A 17,712-nucleotide genomic window follows, 5' to 3' on the forward strand; every position below is an offset into this window, starting at 1 on the left:
TTCAATGATTCATATATAAATCTAAGGCATTCATCATATACATTATTGAACCATGGCCTTTTGCCTAGTGCATGAAACACAAAATACTAGATGAAGCAAGAATGGTCCTGGGATAGAGTACATTTCCAGTAATTTAAGATGCACCATTCTCCAATTTGCACCAAAAAGTTCCACATGCTGAAGAGTGACACAAAGTAATCCACATTGGATTATGAGAATCGTAGGTAGTAGCCAAATCCATCCCATGTTGTCTACTGTAGCAATGAATGCTCTCAATTAAGGCCTCAAGTCTTTTCCCAAAACATTAACGGTACATCCAAATTTTGTGTTATAAATGTGACATCGTGTCACATTGCACACCTAGATCAGTGAAAATGATCTATTCAGCATTTGTGGTAGTTTCATTAAATTCAGGAAATTCATTCATAATGATCTTCCTGAGATTAATTTTGAATGGCAGCCTCTCCCATCTAAAGATGTACAATCAAATCCATAGAGACATCCTGATCTCTTGAGGAAAGAAGTTATTAATTAGAGTAATTTCTGCAACTTCCAGTTATCAAATCTATCTCAAGTTCTTCTGATTAATCGGCAAGTTGTACTGATAGATGCAAGTGCTAATATAAGTAGTGTATTCATTATGGATGTGGCAGTATTTTAGAAAACCCCTTTTATGATATTGGTTAGGATATGGAATGCACACATTATTAGAACACAGTGGAATGCAATTTAAAAGCTAATAGGATACCGATAAATAAAGGCTGAATTATTTTGTTTTGTGTCAATAGACAATATTTAGTTCAGTGGTGCTTTTTTTGCTCCACACATTTTCTGATTGAGGTCAAAGCAGGATTTCCATGTCAAACATGTAGTCTATCATTTTAATTTTTTTTTTAACTTCCTTGTGTGCTTATGATCTTTAAAGTAGCTTCTCAATGATGGTTGTTTGTTCCAATAAATTATTACAATTGTCTTGTTAATATCAATTTCATCAGCAATATGTTTTTGAACTTTGTCTCTTTGCAGTGCCATTCCTTAATTGATGAACTCTCAGCTTCCCATTCAACAGACTTGCAACAACGGGCATATGAATTACAGGCACTGATAGGGCTAGAGGCTGATACTGTTGAGAGTGTGATGCCATTGGATGCAAGCTGTGAAGACATTGAGGTTATGTTAATCATTTATCCTTCTGACATTTTTACATGGCTTATTCTTTTCATTGTGAATTCTTTGTTACAGACATAAAATTGTATCGGACATTTGGGGAAATAGCATCAATTTTAAGCTAATTCCAATTTTTTCAACCGTTACATTAGCAAGTGGGTTATATTAATACTTTTTATTTTGACTGTTAAGAAATGGCTAGGATTTTGTCTCTGTAGCTTTCACTGATGCAATGGAATACTTAGAAATGGCTAGGATTTGTCATTTTGAAACTCTCAAAGTGTACAGTCCTCTACATAAATAACATTAGAATTCTGAGGTTTTCAATTTAGTAAGGGCTTCCGTATGCATTAGAGTTTCTTCTGATTACAGTTTTCATTTTTTTTGTCATGATTATTGATTTTAAGGTGATTTCATAGGTTAAATTCAGGTTGTCAATCCTGTTTTTTCTTTGCAGGACCTTCTTTCTTTTCTTTTTAATCTCTACCCAGTTATCTACATTTTAGAGTCTCTGAGAGGATAATTTAGTTTGTGATCTGAGCATGATAGTTTTTTATTTCATTTTCTTTTTGTGATCTTTATCAAGAGATGATACTATATATCTATGCTGTTCTAATTAGTGGGCAAATGTTTCTTCTACCCAGATATTTAAGATTTTGGTCATTATTCTTGTAAAAAGTCTCTGCATCCATGAACCTTGGTTTTTACTATCAGTGACCTGTGCTATATAGTAGTTGATTATTGCCTGTCAGTTTGTGCAAATATCAGGAAATAATTTCTACAACCTTAATGGTGATGTCACCTTGTTTTGCATGCATCGTAGCTTGGGTGATAACATTAATGCTTGGAGAAAGGTACATGGACTGGAATCGTATATCTTTATTGTGATTGTTGGTGTTTACTGTCATCAGATGCTATGCTTCCCAATTATTCGTCTCAACACAACTTTCTCCATTTTTTTCTTGAAACTGCAACTAGACTTGGAATGGTTATCTCTCCTAAGATGCAATTTGTTTTCAAAGGGTACATGTGAAATCTCCTTCAATCTACTGATCAATTACTGTGCTGGATCAAACTGCGGTACACATATTTTTTTTGAGCATTACATTATTTTCGTACTATCTGAACCAGGGAGGGAAATCAAACAGTCTCAGCAAACACAGGGTGAACCATTCTGGGACAAAAAGGTCATTTTTAGTACAAAAAAGATAAAGAACAAAAACACCCTAACAATTAGTTTTCCATAGTCTTGGTCAAGGCTAAGGGGCATGAGGCTTCTAAAAAGGGTCACTTGAATAGTGTAGATAGTGGGAGCGACAATGCCACTGCTTTTGGTTCAAAGTTTCCAACAAACTAGCTGAAGATGTTGATGCTCTTGATGAAGAGCAATATGATGATGTATTGATTTTCCATATGCAGATGCACTAATATAAACCAATCTGATTAATCTTTAACATTTGACAGTTGACATTGAATTATAAATTACCAGCTGTGTTCTGTATTTAATTTCATACATTTTGATATTTTATATTGTATCACTGATCCCAGCTCTGCCAAAGCTGGGGAATAAATAGGCAAACTGCCAAACCTGATCCCAAGCCCAAGCTGGCTTGAAATTGCTATACAGCATTCCTTTGGATTTCTGCACAGTCTTCTTCAGCTGGCTTTGCCATAAATGTCAAGAGGCCGGTGGGAAGAGAATGCTTCAAAAACAATTGAGCCCAAGGGCAAAAATCTAGATTTCAATTGACAAGGGACACAAGAAATCATTACAATCTTTGCAGCAGAAATACTCAACCAAACACTTACCCATTTCACCCATCCAAAACCTACTGCACACTCAAACCTCAATTTTAATAATCTTTGACAAATCAAAATGCAGGTCTGGGGAAGGAAGAAAATAAAGTGAAATTGTTATACTGGGTGGAGAGTTTGCCAAATAGTCTGTGCTACCATGTGGTCTTTTCATTTGACATGCTAGAATTCTATCTATTTGAACTTGAAGTCCTTGTTCAGATTCGTACAATCTTATACAATTTTATGCAACAATAGATGCTTGCAATCTTTCTTCAAAACTGCCATTATGATCAAGTGAGAATCTCTTTTAACACAACTTCTACCAACCTTTTTAGCCAAAATTAGTCCTCTCTATAGGGCTTTTGTTTCCACAATAATATTGGAAGCAGCTCCAAGATCTTAGAAATATAAAATCGGCTTTACGTTTTCAGTCTTTGAAAAGCCTCCAATTCTTGACATGCCCAGGTTGTCATGGGAAAATCCATTAAAGTTTAACTACAGAATTCCATTTTGGGGAGAAATTCAGTTGTCTATTCCACATTTTTCAATTTTTTCTCATTTATTATTTATTCTTCACGACTGAAAAAAATCTATTTTTTTGTTTTTTGGTTTTGATGACTTCTAAACATATTTTAAGAACTTAAAAAAATATTTTTATGACATTAAAATATTTTTTTCCTGTTTTTTAAGTGCATGTTTAGGGGATGCCTTGACATTCCCAAAGCCCTGGAAAAAGGGCCCCACTTTTTAGCGGGGAATCCCAAAATTTTATAAAAGCAGGGGATGGAGGGAGGGGGAATAGAGGAGGCAGGGGGTGTCTTAGAACATCCGTAATGTCAGGGATGTGGTCCAGATACCCAGGAATGCACCACTGAAGACTACTGATATTGTCAGATCACTTTGCTTCAATTAGTTTTGTGTGTCTTCTAAATTCTGTGCTTATGATTATGCATATGTTATTATGTGCAACTGCAGCAAAATTAGCTGTTTAGCTTCACAGAAATTTCGCAATAAGAATTAAGTGACTAACTATCTCCATTCATGAGTTAATTTTCGTTGGTTCTGCAACATGGACATTGCAAACAGTTGTCTTCAATAAATTTGAAATTTATAATACCTACAAAAAATGTGAACGCTTGTATTATATTCAGCACAGCTAAAACTAAAATCTTTTATTTTTCTTATAAGCACTATGATAATTTGTTTTTTTTGTTTCTGACTTCTATAGAGTTTACTGATTGGCTTTTCCATGCTGCTTCCCAGGTAGACAAGAACTTGACATTTTTGAATGGTTATGTACAATCATCTTTGGAGAAAGGAGCAAGGCCTTATATTCCTGAGAATGAGCGGGGTAACATAGGTAATGTGAATGCTTTTCGCACTCATCAAGATCAAACTGAAGGTGTTGGTCATTCTTTAAAGTTTGAAGCATATGAAATTCCAAAGGCTCCTGTGCCAACCAGAGCTATCCAAGTATCTAGCTCAACATCAAATGAATTTGAGGTGGTGATAGACTCAAATTATGCAAGAGCTATGCAGTTATCTGCACCTGTTTCGTCTCCAGCAAATGCTGAAATGTCTAATTTTGATGGCCTCAAGCTGCGACTAGATGGAGTACAAAAGAAATGGGGCCGACCAACTTATACTTCCAGTTCAGCAACATCTGCCTCGTCAGCTAACATTGACAAAACCAATAATGGGTCACATGTAAGTGCTCTTGGAGAAGCGACTGGCGTGCAGAACCGAGAGAGCTCATATGAATCAAGACATGTGGATAGAAGGCAGCAAAACGAAGTCTCTACTGAGAAGCAGAAGCTCGCTGCTTCATTATTTGGATCATCATCTTCAAAAACTGATAAAAAAGCATCTGCTACAAAGGCTTCTAAACCAGTTGATAAGAAGAGTAACCATATCCATCCAGAGAAGACTCAGACAGAGACGGCAGTTTCTGCACCTAATAGAGTGGAAACCATTCCTCAAAATGTTACAGCAACACCTCCACGAGATCTCCTTGATTTAAGTGAAGAAGTCCCTGCAGTGAAAGTATCCTATGACCCATTCAAGGAGCTAGAGGGCCTTCTTGAAGGTCCTCTAGAATCGGCACCAGCCAAGCCTGCAGCTTCTGTTGCTAGTAGTTCACCAGTAGATCTTGTGTCTTTGTATGGGGGTGTTTCTTTGGGACCAACGGCCTCCAGTGCTCCAGTTGCATCAAATATCCTTGGAAATGACTTACTTGGGGGAGCCCCAGTCATGCAAACTGGTTTATCCAATTTGAATGCACAATCTATTTCTAGCCAGTCTCTACCATCAGTTAAAAAGGGGGAATCTCCCCAGGATTCTTTACATAAAGATGCAGTATCTAGACAGGTTGGAGTGACTCCAACAGGGGAGAACCCCAATCTTTTCAGAGATCTGCTAAGTTAATATATTTGGATTGCAAATGACTCAGATTCGTTTTTCTGTAATACGGTAATTCTATCTTGCTGAATTTAGAATCAGAGAATGGAAGGGAAGCAATAGAGAGCAAAATGCAAAATACAAAAGCTAAATTCGGCTGAGATTGCAGGTGCTTATTTTTCCCAGTTGAATGATTTTTGTGTTGGCAGAACTCTAAATGTTTTATGAGAAGTGAATAGCGGAATTCAAAATGTTGTCCATCATGTATCTTAGAATTTTAGGCTTAGATATATGAGCTTTGTAGATCATCTCTTCCATTTTTCTCCCTGTATTTGTTAACTCAAGATTAGATGAAATTCTCCAAATAGGAGAATGATGTTTTATGTCCTTTTATTGGAATGCCTTGCCTTAAATTCCCCCTGTAAGAGATTTTGAGAACTACTGTTCCATTGGGGTTATGCGTCATGATCATGAACACTTATTGTGGTGTTCTAAGAGCTAATTGAGTAAATAAGTGTACTAAGGTGTTTGTTGGAATATTTGTTCTTTGCTGAGTGGTAATAATTTCCCTGTTGTCACTATTTTGCATATGAGCTCCTGATTCAACTGGTTCAATATAATTAAATTGCATGTATCTTGCTACTGGACTATTATAGCATTAGCTTATGGATGCATTGTTCAGGGAGTCCTTTAGGTAGCGAACACGACTTATCATGTCACTTGTGTGCCTTCCAGTTTAGTGTGGTTTAATTTTTTCTGAATATTTGTAAGTTGAAGATTCAAATTGACATTACGATTTGAAGATTGGAATCCTTTACAGCTGTAGTCTTTAATGTAGATTGGAATCTTGCTACAGCTGTAGTCTTTAATTTGAAATTAGCTGGATTTCAAGATACATGTTAAGACAATGAAGAATGGAATCCCTGCACCGTAATTGTTGCTTGCAGTGCCCTGATTCCTGACATGTCTTGTTACAAAGTGTGCACAATATACTTATGGTCAATAATGTTCAAACGACATATTTGTAACTCGTTGTTATTAAGGTTATCTTGATGTTGATAATTAGAAAGTGACGAGTATTAATTTCCTTTCTTCTATTTGTCTTCTCAAAAGTGATGGTTTATTCCATCATATTTTCTCATCTGATTTTTTTCTGAATTGAGTTCTCTTTATTTTGCATTTAATTACTTTCCTGGTTGCTGAAGTCGGAAGGGATTTTTTCGTTTGTTTCAGCAATCCCAACAGCCTCAGACTAAATTTCTGGATACCCTAGACGTTAAAGCAACGGTATTTTCCAGTTTCCTCTTGTAGATTTTGACAAGAGACCGTGAGAAGCCCATTTTTAATAGAAACAACTGCAAGCAAATTGATAGCAAAAATAAAATTATAACAATTTTTCGATTGTTATTTTAACTGAGCATTAAATTCAGAATCTTGGTTTAATTATCAAAACAATAAAGTAAAGCACGATGTTTTTAACATGACCGATGCTGGCTCTATTAGACTCTAGCATGTGATAGTAATTAAGCCTCCGTGGTAATTTATATATAAAATTGTGTGCAGTAATGGATTTATGGCCAGCGTCTATATTGAAAGTCAACTGTTGATTTGGATATCATCATTTTTTAAATCTTTCACGATTTGATAATTGCATAGAGCCGACAGAATCTCTTGCAAAACAATTTTTCATCGGTATCAGGGGACAGTCGAGCAAAAGCATTTCATCACTGATTGTCTATATGTTGCATTTCAATTAACATCAGATGAGGTAGCTATACTGAATTTAAATAATTGATATTAGATTCATTGTTCTATTTCGTCCTTCATCTCTGCCACTAGTATAAATTGTTCTTGGTGAACAGGACTAGGAGGAATCTTGTTCAACAATTTTGTATATTTCATATGATTATGAAATTCTTCGTATATAATATTGTAAAAAATTATTTGCATTCAGATGGCTTAAAACAATAAAAAATGATGGAGAATTTTTATAAGTCACATCATTATCTTCTATTGCATTATTTTTTCTTCTTTTTTTATTATTATGATAAATATCATCATCTTCTATTACATTCTTTTCTCTGCTTATTATTATTATATTATCCTTTATCTTTATGCTTTGGTTCTTGTGTCTACCAACCTTGGCTTCATAACGCCTGCATCTATTTAGAGATTTGGGTCTACTAAAACTCTCAATTCTTCTCTCTTCTCATGCTTTCTTCCCCTTATGTTGGTTTATAGAGTTTGACCTAAAATTTTGGGCATAAAAAGTCTACATAATTTTATCTAGAAAAGCAAGCTAAGAATATCATTATCTTAGCAACACATCTCAAAAAATTGGTACATCTAAGAAACATTTAAAGCTAATGTACTTAATAAAATTTTGAGTCAATCCATCCTATAAATACTAATCCATGTCCAATATCAATCGACATTATTCTTAAATCCATACTTGTAATCCAAATCCAAATTTAATCTATGCCCAAAGCCTTAATCCAAACCCAACATCCATTTATCTCATCCTTAGAACTTTAATCCCAGTCCAACTTGATTCCCATCATCCTTGAACAATCTTGAACCAAATATTGACACTCTTATACCCCCATCATAATCTAAATTCATGCATGTCATCCAAATCCATAAATAATAATACACCAATCTAATCCCAAATCCTAATCTAAATGCTAGGTAATCCAAGATAAATGTATTCAAATAAAAAATCCTAGGTCATCTTAGTCAACTTTTACCCCCCCTCCCATCCTAATCAAAATCATCCAATCAAACATATCAACTACCTATCCAAATTAAAATCATGCTCGAGATAATGACCTTACATTGAATAAAAATCAAACTTGCTTAAAAACTTTCTCATCATAACTATAATCATTGAACTCAAACCCAAGTATAATCATCAAACTCAAATCCTTGCTTAGGAACCTTGCCTATGCTAAATATAGAAACTCTAATCACCTCTAAAACAACCCAAAACCCAAAATTATCCATGAACTAGGCTTTGGTAAGTAAAATCCCAAATCATTTGATATTTAGATTGCTCTAAATCGCATCATCCACTATATACCTCAATCAATCATCACAAACCCCCTCATCCAAATCATAAATCTAATTTTATTCATAATCCATAATCCAAACCAAAACCCTCATCATAATTTAAAACCATATGTCCTCAAGTCGATCAAAGACTTAAAATCCTAGGTAATCTTAATTAGCTTGTCTCCACTCATCCCAATCCCGAATCAATCATCATCTAATTCAATTCACCCAAACCAAAATTGAATCAAAGATTAATATGCTAATATCAACCATCTAATCCCAATTTGTATTACTTAAGATAGGATTCAACATTAATCTAGCAATCCAAAATAAAATGAAAATCAAACTTGCATAGGAACTTTGCCTATCCTAAGTATGGTAATCGAAAATCTCAAGTCAATTCTTTCTTAGGAACTTTTCCTATCCTAAGTGTAGAAAATTAATCCAATCAATTCATCCTAGAGTTTGGATCCTTGATTGTTCATCTAATCCAACCTCAACCACCCCTATCCAACACTTCCAATTTCAAAATTCAAAATTATCCAAAATTTGGGCTTAACACATCCATCTTAACGTTATTTTATATCAAACTAAATCTTAACTCCAATAACCAAATCATTTCAATAACTATCCAATCCAAATATAAAAGTCATAGCTCCATTTTATTTTGACAACTCCCCTCATACCTCTAAAAGGTATTTCTTTGATGATGATGTTACTCAATTTATCTCAATTGATAATAATATAATCCCTTTGATCACATTGCTAATAATGAGTCTTGTGGACCAAGATAAGTTTTTGGTCATTAATCTTTGGATGATATTTCTTTAATCAAGCTTGCCACAAGCTCTAAACACCCAACCATAAGCATTTTAGACAAAGAACCAAATATCACAAACTACTTTACCACTACTAAATGCATATCTATTGGTTAACCTTATGGAACCTATGACACGGGACATGCTGACCCATCCATACCTTAAACACCCCTCGCATGTGTGTGCTTTGTAGCCTCTACTCGCTATATAAAACCTCCACGATCGAACCCATCCCAATTCACACACCAATCCAATAATGTTAGCTTCAACAATCTACTCCAAGACTATTTATGAAGGATCCTAAGCCACACTGTTTAAACAAATTTTTGAAATCTTGCTACATTGCTAATTTTGTGTCATCTACACACCTCATTGAGCATGCATTCATCAAATCCTTACTTCCATCGAATCCTATATCTATAAACGTCAAGGATAGTTCCTCCACCCACGTGCTGAATTTCAAGCATCCATCCATGCATTAATCACTCACAAAACAAATGATCACTCCTCTCTCAATCATTCAAAAGATTCCATATATATCAATAAACAATTCTAAATAATTCCCAAACATGTCCACATTCTAATCAAGAGCTAAATATCCACATCAATCCCTTTCACAATCTCATAAGAACTCCAATCCTATCATCTTGGTTCCCGCACCTTTAATTGATATGATTTTCTCACTACCAGAGAAACTACAACTTCCACCATGCCCTACCCATTTAAAACTAGATTCATCTTTTTTCCAAAGCAAAGTATCATATCACAAATTGAATTTATCAAAGCATGCATTATCAAGACAAAGGATTAGGTTTTCATGCATACGACATCTTGGAACCCATGCAACTCAAATAAAATCTAAGATTTTAGGGCCTCAACAATAGATCTCCATGTGACAAAGAAGTTGGTAAGACTTTTGCATATCCTAATGAAACTCCTTCCAACACTACAATTGGTACCTACCATCACTTGTATCACAAGGTTGTTGCCAACAATCCTTTCATTGGTTTTAGGATAGATGGATGGCTTGGGTTAGGTTTCATTGACTGATGTTGTTTTGGGTGCCATAATTCTTGGAGGGATTTTTATGTCATATGATGATTGTTTGTGATTATAAATATGTTTGTGAATCATTAAGGAGATTTTGAATTTATTGAGCAACTTCTTAATCATATAATTTGCTAGGATGCACCAAGCTATAAGGAATAAGGTAATGATGTCACAATTGCATGAGGGATTGATATCCAAGTAGGAGTATGACCTAATATACCATAATATGAAAGACCATAATGGGGTTGGTCAAGATGTGTGCCAAGAACTAATACATATACATGTTGGAGTTGATAGTGAACCCACAACATGTTAAATTGGAGTCTCAAAGAAAACTATAATCCAAAATCAAAATAGATTAAAAAAAGGCGACGAAGGGCCACCGGTACAAAAGGAAGAACAAGCATAACGTAGTTACCAAAATAACAAGCAATGACTCCAAGTAAAATCTAAATCCAAACGTTCCCATCTTCAAAATTTTGAATCCATTTTGGGTCACTACATCACCAAATCCACAATACCAACTTTCCCATAAAGATTCCAACTTCTAAAATCCCTACCTTCAAAATATCATATCCTTATCCAAAGCTTTGATGTCCATCATGTTATGTGTAATTGTTGGTCTTGGTTTTATTTGGTTCCATAATATTTCCTCATGCCTATTTCATCCCATCCTTCCATCCACTCGTTTTCAACCTCCAATTTATTATGCACAATATCACATCTCTTTAATCCTAATTTTTTCCTAATCCCCATCATTTTTCATCCATATTATTGTCCATTTCCCTTGATATCATCCTAAAAAGTCAAAGCTATGATGATACCCTGTTTATATTTTGGGGAAGATAACTTAGTAGTCAATAATTTTTTTACCAACATCCATGAATGCAATGATATTAAAAATGTTTTGTTTTAGTATATTTCATCATTGTAGGATATTATCCCCTCTCCATGGAAATGAATGCTTGAGTCCTCCATCCAATTGACATATCCTAAATCCAACTCCACCTCCCTAATCCCCCATCCATAATAATCCATCCAACATCCAATATAGATATCCTCGTTCCAAATCCATCCATCCCATCTAAAAATTAAATCAAAATATTAGCAAATCAAAACTCAAAAAATTAAAAAGAAAATTAATCTAATAGTGAAAACCATTCCTATGGTGCCTTAGACAGACATCATCATGAAAAATTTGAAAATAGGCATCATGTGTAAATATCCTTAACAAGAACCCTACATTTGAAGGAAAGCTTTCTCCCATCCTACCTACTCCATTTTATCTACTCATCTATTACATTTTCTTGCTTATCTCATCATATCCAGTCTATCCACCATCCACCAACATGGTTTGAACAACGCAAACATCACTTTCTCTACATTTCATCCCTTTTGTCATCCTCCATTCCTTATATCCTTCTCTACGTTGAGCCACCAAGCTATCCTCTCTAACATGCAAATCTTGTCCTATCATTTCGTATGAATATTGATAGATCTTTCACAATATTTTTAGGATGTGTAGCACAAAATATAGAGAATGGGGAATGTTTTTCCTATTTTTCATATCCTTGGATAAAAATCTTAAATCCTAGATAAAAATCTTAAATCCCATCCAATATCCCATTCCATTCCCCTATTTAAGAAAGTCCCTCATCATTTCATCCTTATCCATAGACCTAGTTTTCCCTTTTCATTGGTTCTAAGAAGTCAACTCCGTCAACCACAATCCAGTGCACCCAACCCCCCACAAATCTAAACATTCCCAAAACAATCCATCTATATGCACACAATTTTAATCCATGCAATATATACGAGGTATTTGAGTTCATAATGTAAAACATCCATCAATTTTGTTTTGAACCTCACTGTAAACCTAGATCTATTTTAGTAAAATTATTGTCATCGAGATATATTATTCCTAATACTTGCATTATTTTCATTATCAACAATACAATTGTCATCATCAATCAATCAATTTTAAACATGACTAGGGGTAAAGTCTTGTTTGCATTTTCTATTTGCACATGCTTACTTGTGTGCTTATTTTGTTTGTATTGTTAGAGTAAAATGTGAAACCACAAAATTATATAATTAAGTATCAATTGGTTAATTTGGTCTCCTTTTTTCTTTATTAAAATTAAGCTCAACTTAGGAGTGCTTTTCTATATTTAGGTCATGTGCTCTTTTTGTCTCATAGCTTAAAATGAACTACGACTTCATCAAGTGTTGCTTTTTTCTTTAAAAAGACTTCATTATTCAATATTGAAATACTCCAAAATCAATCAATTAATTAATAATGACGGCTTTTCAATTCGATTCATTTTCCAAGGTTGCTTAACATAGTCAATGACTTTTTCTCTTTCATGTGATAGGAATTTTGGTTGAAAGTAATTTTTGAGAAATGTGGGGTTGCCTATCAAATCCAACATGTATACGTATCAATTCTTGGGGCAAATCTTGATCAACCCCATCATGGTCTTCCATATCATGCTGTATTAGTTCATATTCCTACTTGGATGTCAATTTCTCATGCACTTGTCACATTATTGCCTTGGTCCTTATAACTTGGTGCATCCTAGAAAATTCTATGATTGAGAAGTTGCTCAATAAATTCAAAATCTCCCCAGTAATTCACAAATATGTCTATAATCACCAACATTCACCATACCACATATAAAGTCCTCCAATAATTGAGGCACCTAAAACAACCATTAGTCAATGAAACTAACCCAAGCCATCCAGCTATCCTAAAACAATATCCTTTCCTCTAACCTCTACCAACTTTACATCTTTTCCTCTTCTTTCCATTATCTCTTTACTTTGAGAATTCATGCAGTATCTTCATTCTCCTACTTTCTTTAGGGAGCATCCATTATCCATATCCATTTACCAACTCCATTATCATTCAATTGAACAGGGCACCACACCTTCACCCTTCACCTAATGAAATGACTATACTTTATTCTTATTTGAAACAACCCATGCTTGTAGTCATGATGCTATTTCAAAATAGGGATAAAATGTAGACATCTAAAATTAACATTCTTAATGAGGCACAAAATATCACCTATTTCACCACTTTTAACACTATATTGGAAATGTTGTAACTATATTCTTCTCATCTCAATGTTAATTGAATAAATGAATTATATGTATTTAATTAAACTAACATCTTACACGCATTTCCTTTAATTGATCACATAATCTAGTTATTTGATTAATTACCCTAAAATCCCCAAATCCTAGTCTAATCCCCATTGATGGGATAGTCATGTCATAACCATAATTTAAAATTAAAATAAATCTAGGTCATCAATCCAAAGTAAATTTGACATCTAATCTTGGTCATCAAATCAACTAACCTAGTATTATCATCCAAAAATAAATCAAGTTTCAATCATCACTATTTATATCCATAAAAAGTTCTACAACTTTCATTTCAAACATGTGTGAGACCTCTTACTTGTAAAACTACACACATGATCCTCACACATGTTTGAGACCAATCACATTCCATAATCAAACATCTTCTTGGGTCTTCTCACACAAGTGCAAGAATTTATGATCTCCACCAGTTATTCATATCATGATAATCTCAACCCTCCATTTTACCTCAATCCATGTTTTATTCAAATTCACCTATCTCGAATCAGCACTTGTAAGATTTTTAATCTTGCATCCAAGCTAATCAATCTCCACCATTCAATCTAAGAGCAAATCTTAGTATTTCATCTTTACCCATCTCAAACATATAAATCTAGGCCATCCCTAAGCATTGCCAATATGGAAAACTCTTGTAGGTATATGTTGTCGCATTGAGGAGTTTCCATGAACAATCCAATATGTCATTACAGTTTTCAACATACATAATATTAGAGAAATCAAAAGTGTCATGGAAGGTATAATGCTTCTTTAAGTGCTCATATTTTTTCATCTTCCATTTACACACTAATTAAAAGTAGGAGCATTTACACTTGTATTTATGAAATTTTAAATTTACACCCCTTCAATACTGTTTACCTACTTCATATCTAAATTTAGTGGTGTTTGTCAATGCGATGGATTGATGCTAGAATGAGGATGCAAGGAAATTGTCCTCTATTGTAGCCATCACTTTTAGTCAAGACCCCTTCTTGAAGGATATATTTGTTGTATCATTATTACTATTCGCAATAATGTGTAACTATTATAATTTTAACCCGTTCAATAAAATTCCCTTGTTAAACTAATCAATAAATAATTTTTTATCTAATACATATATTAAAAAATGTATGAGAAGTGTTGAGAAAAATGTTATAATTTATAGAACTTCCTAAAGAAATTAAAAGCTCTAGTTAACCATATTGTACATGTGGTGTATATGCCCACCAAACTCAATATAATGTGTTGTAAACTTTAGAATGAATTTGCACTCTACATGTTTCAGAATTGGAGCCCTCAACGAACACCAAGTCAAAGAATACCATAGAATAATACAATGGTTTATGAGAGCTAAATTTATTGAATAAAAGTTTGCTTGGATATTGAAAATTTCAAGTAAAAAATGAGCATTATTGATATATTGACACAAATATAAGTATAATTGTAGGTTTTAACCCTATCTCCACATGTATCCATGATAATACATAGTGTGTGCTTGTTTTGTTACATGGTGCATAAATTAATTTTCACACATTTGACTACAATCTTTGCCCATATTAGGGAAATTTGCACTTATACTTAAGGATTTGTATACTTGATCTTTAATTCAAGATTATAATAAACTTTTTTTTTTTTCATAGCTACATTCTAGCTAGGTATATTATGAGTGGTTCATAAATAGTGAAACACATACCTCCTTTAAACTAAATATTTTTACATTCAATGATGGGAATATTGAACACATTTAAAGGTTTGCATACACTTAACATTGTCAGAAGCTCTTTTTGGTAATGAAAATCAATGTCATTCTTATATGATCAAAATATTCTTCTCATTTCTATAATATTAATTCTTTTGGATTATAAATTAAAAAAATCTCAATGGTGAGAAATAATATGGTAATAAACTCATATTTGAAATGATCAACTACATAATTTTTTTAAATTAAGGCATGACATATTTTTAAATGTGTAGCTATTGTACTAGAATTTTCTATGAAGCTCATCTTGACATTGTTTTAACTTGGAAGATAGTTATTGTTTGCCTATCAACCCTTTAAGTGATAGATGCCAAGATCCACTGTCTCAAGGTTAAATGAGATATGAAAACATTGTTAATAGCTATATGTGTTGTGCATTGTTACACTTATGTCCTTTATAGGTGGTGATGATGAGTAGTAGGGATGCTCGTCTCATCATCATAGATGACTATGAATTAGGATAAACATGTACCCATGATGTACTTGATGAGATTCATTATTTTTATTTTTCATTGCCATCACCTTCTTATAAAGTGCATACGTGTTAGTAAATTGGGTGATGAGTGTAGGCATCTCAAATTTGAATACTTAAATTAATTGAATATTTATTCATTTAATTAATTATTCACATCCCTATAATTAATCAAAGCATATTTGATTAACTATTATTATCCCATAATAGTTGAATCACATTTAATTAATTACATTTTCTTACTTCTTCTAAAGGTTGATTAATAAAGTTAAACTAACCTTAGCCCCCAGTCCCATTAATTCTACTAATCATGATTAATTAATAAATTCAATATTAATTAATTTACTAGTCCACCCTTAATCCTTATTTGCATTTTCCTCAATTTGAAATTCTCCAAATTCCCAAACTTGTATTCATGTGACATGTGTCCTCCAAGCCCTCATAAATTCTTTATGGACATATCACTCTCATCCCTCCATCTCATCCTTTGACCAATTATTTTATTGGATGCTCACATGTGTGAGATCCTCTCCCCAATGGAGCCACCCAACACTTTCCTCTTTTCTCCATTTTTCATTCTTCCAAGAGTTCCTCTTTTACATTTTTCCACTTATGTTTCCACTTGTCATCTCCTAGTTCTTCTCAATTTGAGCTCACATGTGTGAGCACAATATTCCCTCTTATCCATGCCAATTGTCATTTTCACATGCTTTCAGCTTGTGACACTTATTGTAAGGCTAAGTCCTTTGACTCTCCTTCAATCTTGACCATCCATCTTGTAGTTAAATCTTAACCCTTCATTCCTTCATTCAAAAAATCTATAAATTAGAGCCTCTCCCCTCCCCTCTTCATCACTTCATACATGCTAGATTATGCTATCATTTTCATTCCAATATCATTATATTGCTAAGGTCATGTTGTTTGGAGAGCTATCCACATCCCAAGTTCATTCAAGAGAAAATCAAGAGAGAAGGGTGCATCACTTTGGCTCAATCAAGGAAGAGAGAAAAGTATAAGATTTGAAGTTATTTATGTTAATTTCTCATTTCTTTTTGTTTTATGTATTTTATAGTTTTTCATCCTCTTCATTTCGGCACATCTAGTGAGATCCACCTCCCTTTTTACTAACCTTCATTTGAGTATTTGTTTTAGTTTTTTGTTGTAGGTTTCATATCAACACTTACATATTATTTTTTAGCGATTTTTTCTGCATTAGCACTTTTGAAGCGAGATAAACGCTTTTTTATTTCAATGCTTTAGCTCTACAAATAAATATTTTTATGTTACTAACAATTGCTTTTCATTTGTCTATTTAGTTTTCCATGTGCCTTTTTGATCGATTTGTTTGTTTTTTATGCTAACATGCTAATCATTTTTTTAAATATATTTTAAAACCTATTTATTTTGTAGGAAATTGATTTTTTTTAATTTTTTAGATATTCTATTTTAGCACACTTGTCATGTGTTTTAACACTTATGTCTATTTCAACTCCTTCAACCTACAAATCAATGTGTTTATTTGTAGGTATAGTCGCATTTTATTTTAGCGCTTTTATTTTTATTTTTAGTGTCTACTCTTGCTGTAGTGTTATTATCTATCTATCAATGCCTCTGTTTAGTTTAGCACTTTTTCTCCCTATGTTTTAACATCGACATGTTTCAAAACTTTTCTTTTGTCTTTCAATATTTTTGCTAAAAATTTGTCATCTTCTTTTATTTCATATTTCAAATTAAACTTTTTTTTGAACTAACAAATTTTGTAGTTGTCCTACACCTATCCAAGAGCATAAATCAAACCACTAATTTATTAGATGTAGGTTTTCTTTCTAAATAGTTTGGTTTTCTATTACTAGTGTAGTTGCACCAAAGTAGAGTAGGAAGCAATTAACTTGTTTTCTATGTTTGTAGGATTGTGATTGGTGTATGTTCAGCCCTTGCACTTCATGTGATCTTGGGGATGAAAAACCTCACATTTCCTTATTTGTTTTAGTGTAGATACCAAAATTTGCTAGTTTTGTGATTATTCTCTCCCCTTGAGCTTCATGCAATCTTGGGAG

The 17,712-nt window shown here is 33.4% G+C and overlaps 1 protein-coding gene across 1 annotated transcript in view; it reads left to right on the forward strand.

The window, feature by feature from the left end:
• Positions 1-5,942, forward strand: part of LOC131041780 (AP-4 complex subunit epsilon) — a 151,923-nt gene extending 145,981 nt beyond the window's left edge. Inside the window, exons 10-11 of the mRNA XM_057974988.2 lie at positions 1,027-1,170; positions 4,228-5,942. Coding sequence (XP_057830971.2) covers positions 1,027-1,170; positions 4,228-5,388 — 1,305 coding nt within the window. The 3' untranslated portion in view covers positions 5,389-5,942. The remainder of the gene's footprint in view (positions 1-1,026; positions 1,171-4,227) is intronic.
• Positions 5,943-17,712: the final 11,770 nt, after the last annotated feature.

The sequence above is a fragment of the Cryptomeria japonica genome, chromosome 10 (genome assembly GCF_030272615.1).
Source record: "Cryptomeria japonica chromosome 10, Sugi_1.0, whole genome shotgun sequence".
NCBI lineage: Eukaryota > Viridiplantae > Streptophyta > Pinopsida > Cupressales > Cupressaceae > Cryptomeria > Cryptomeria japonica.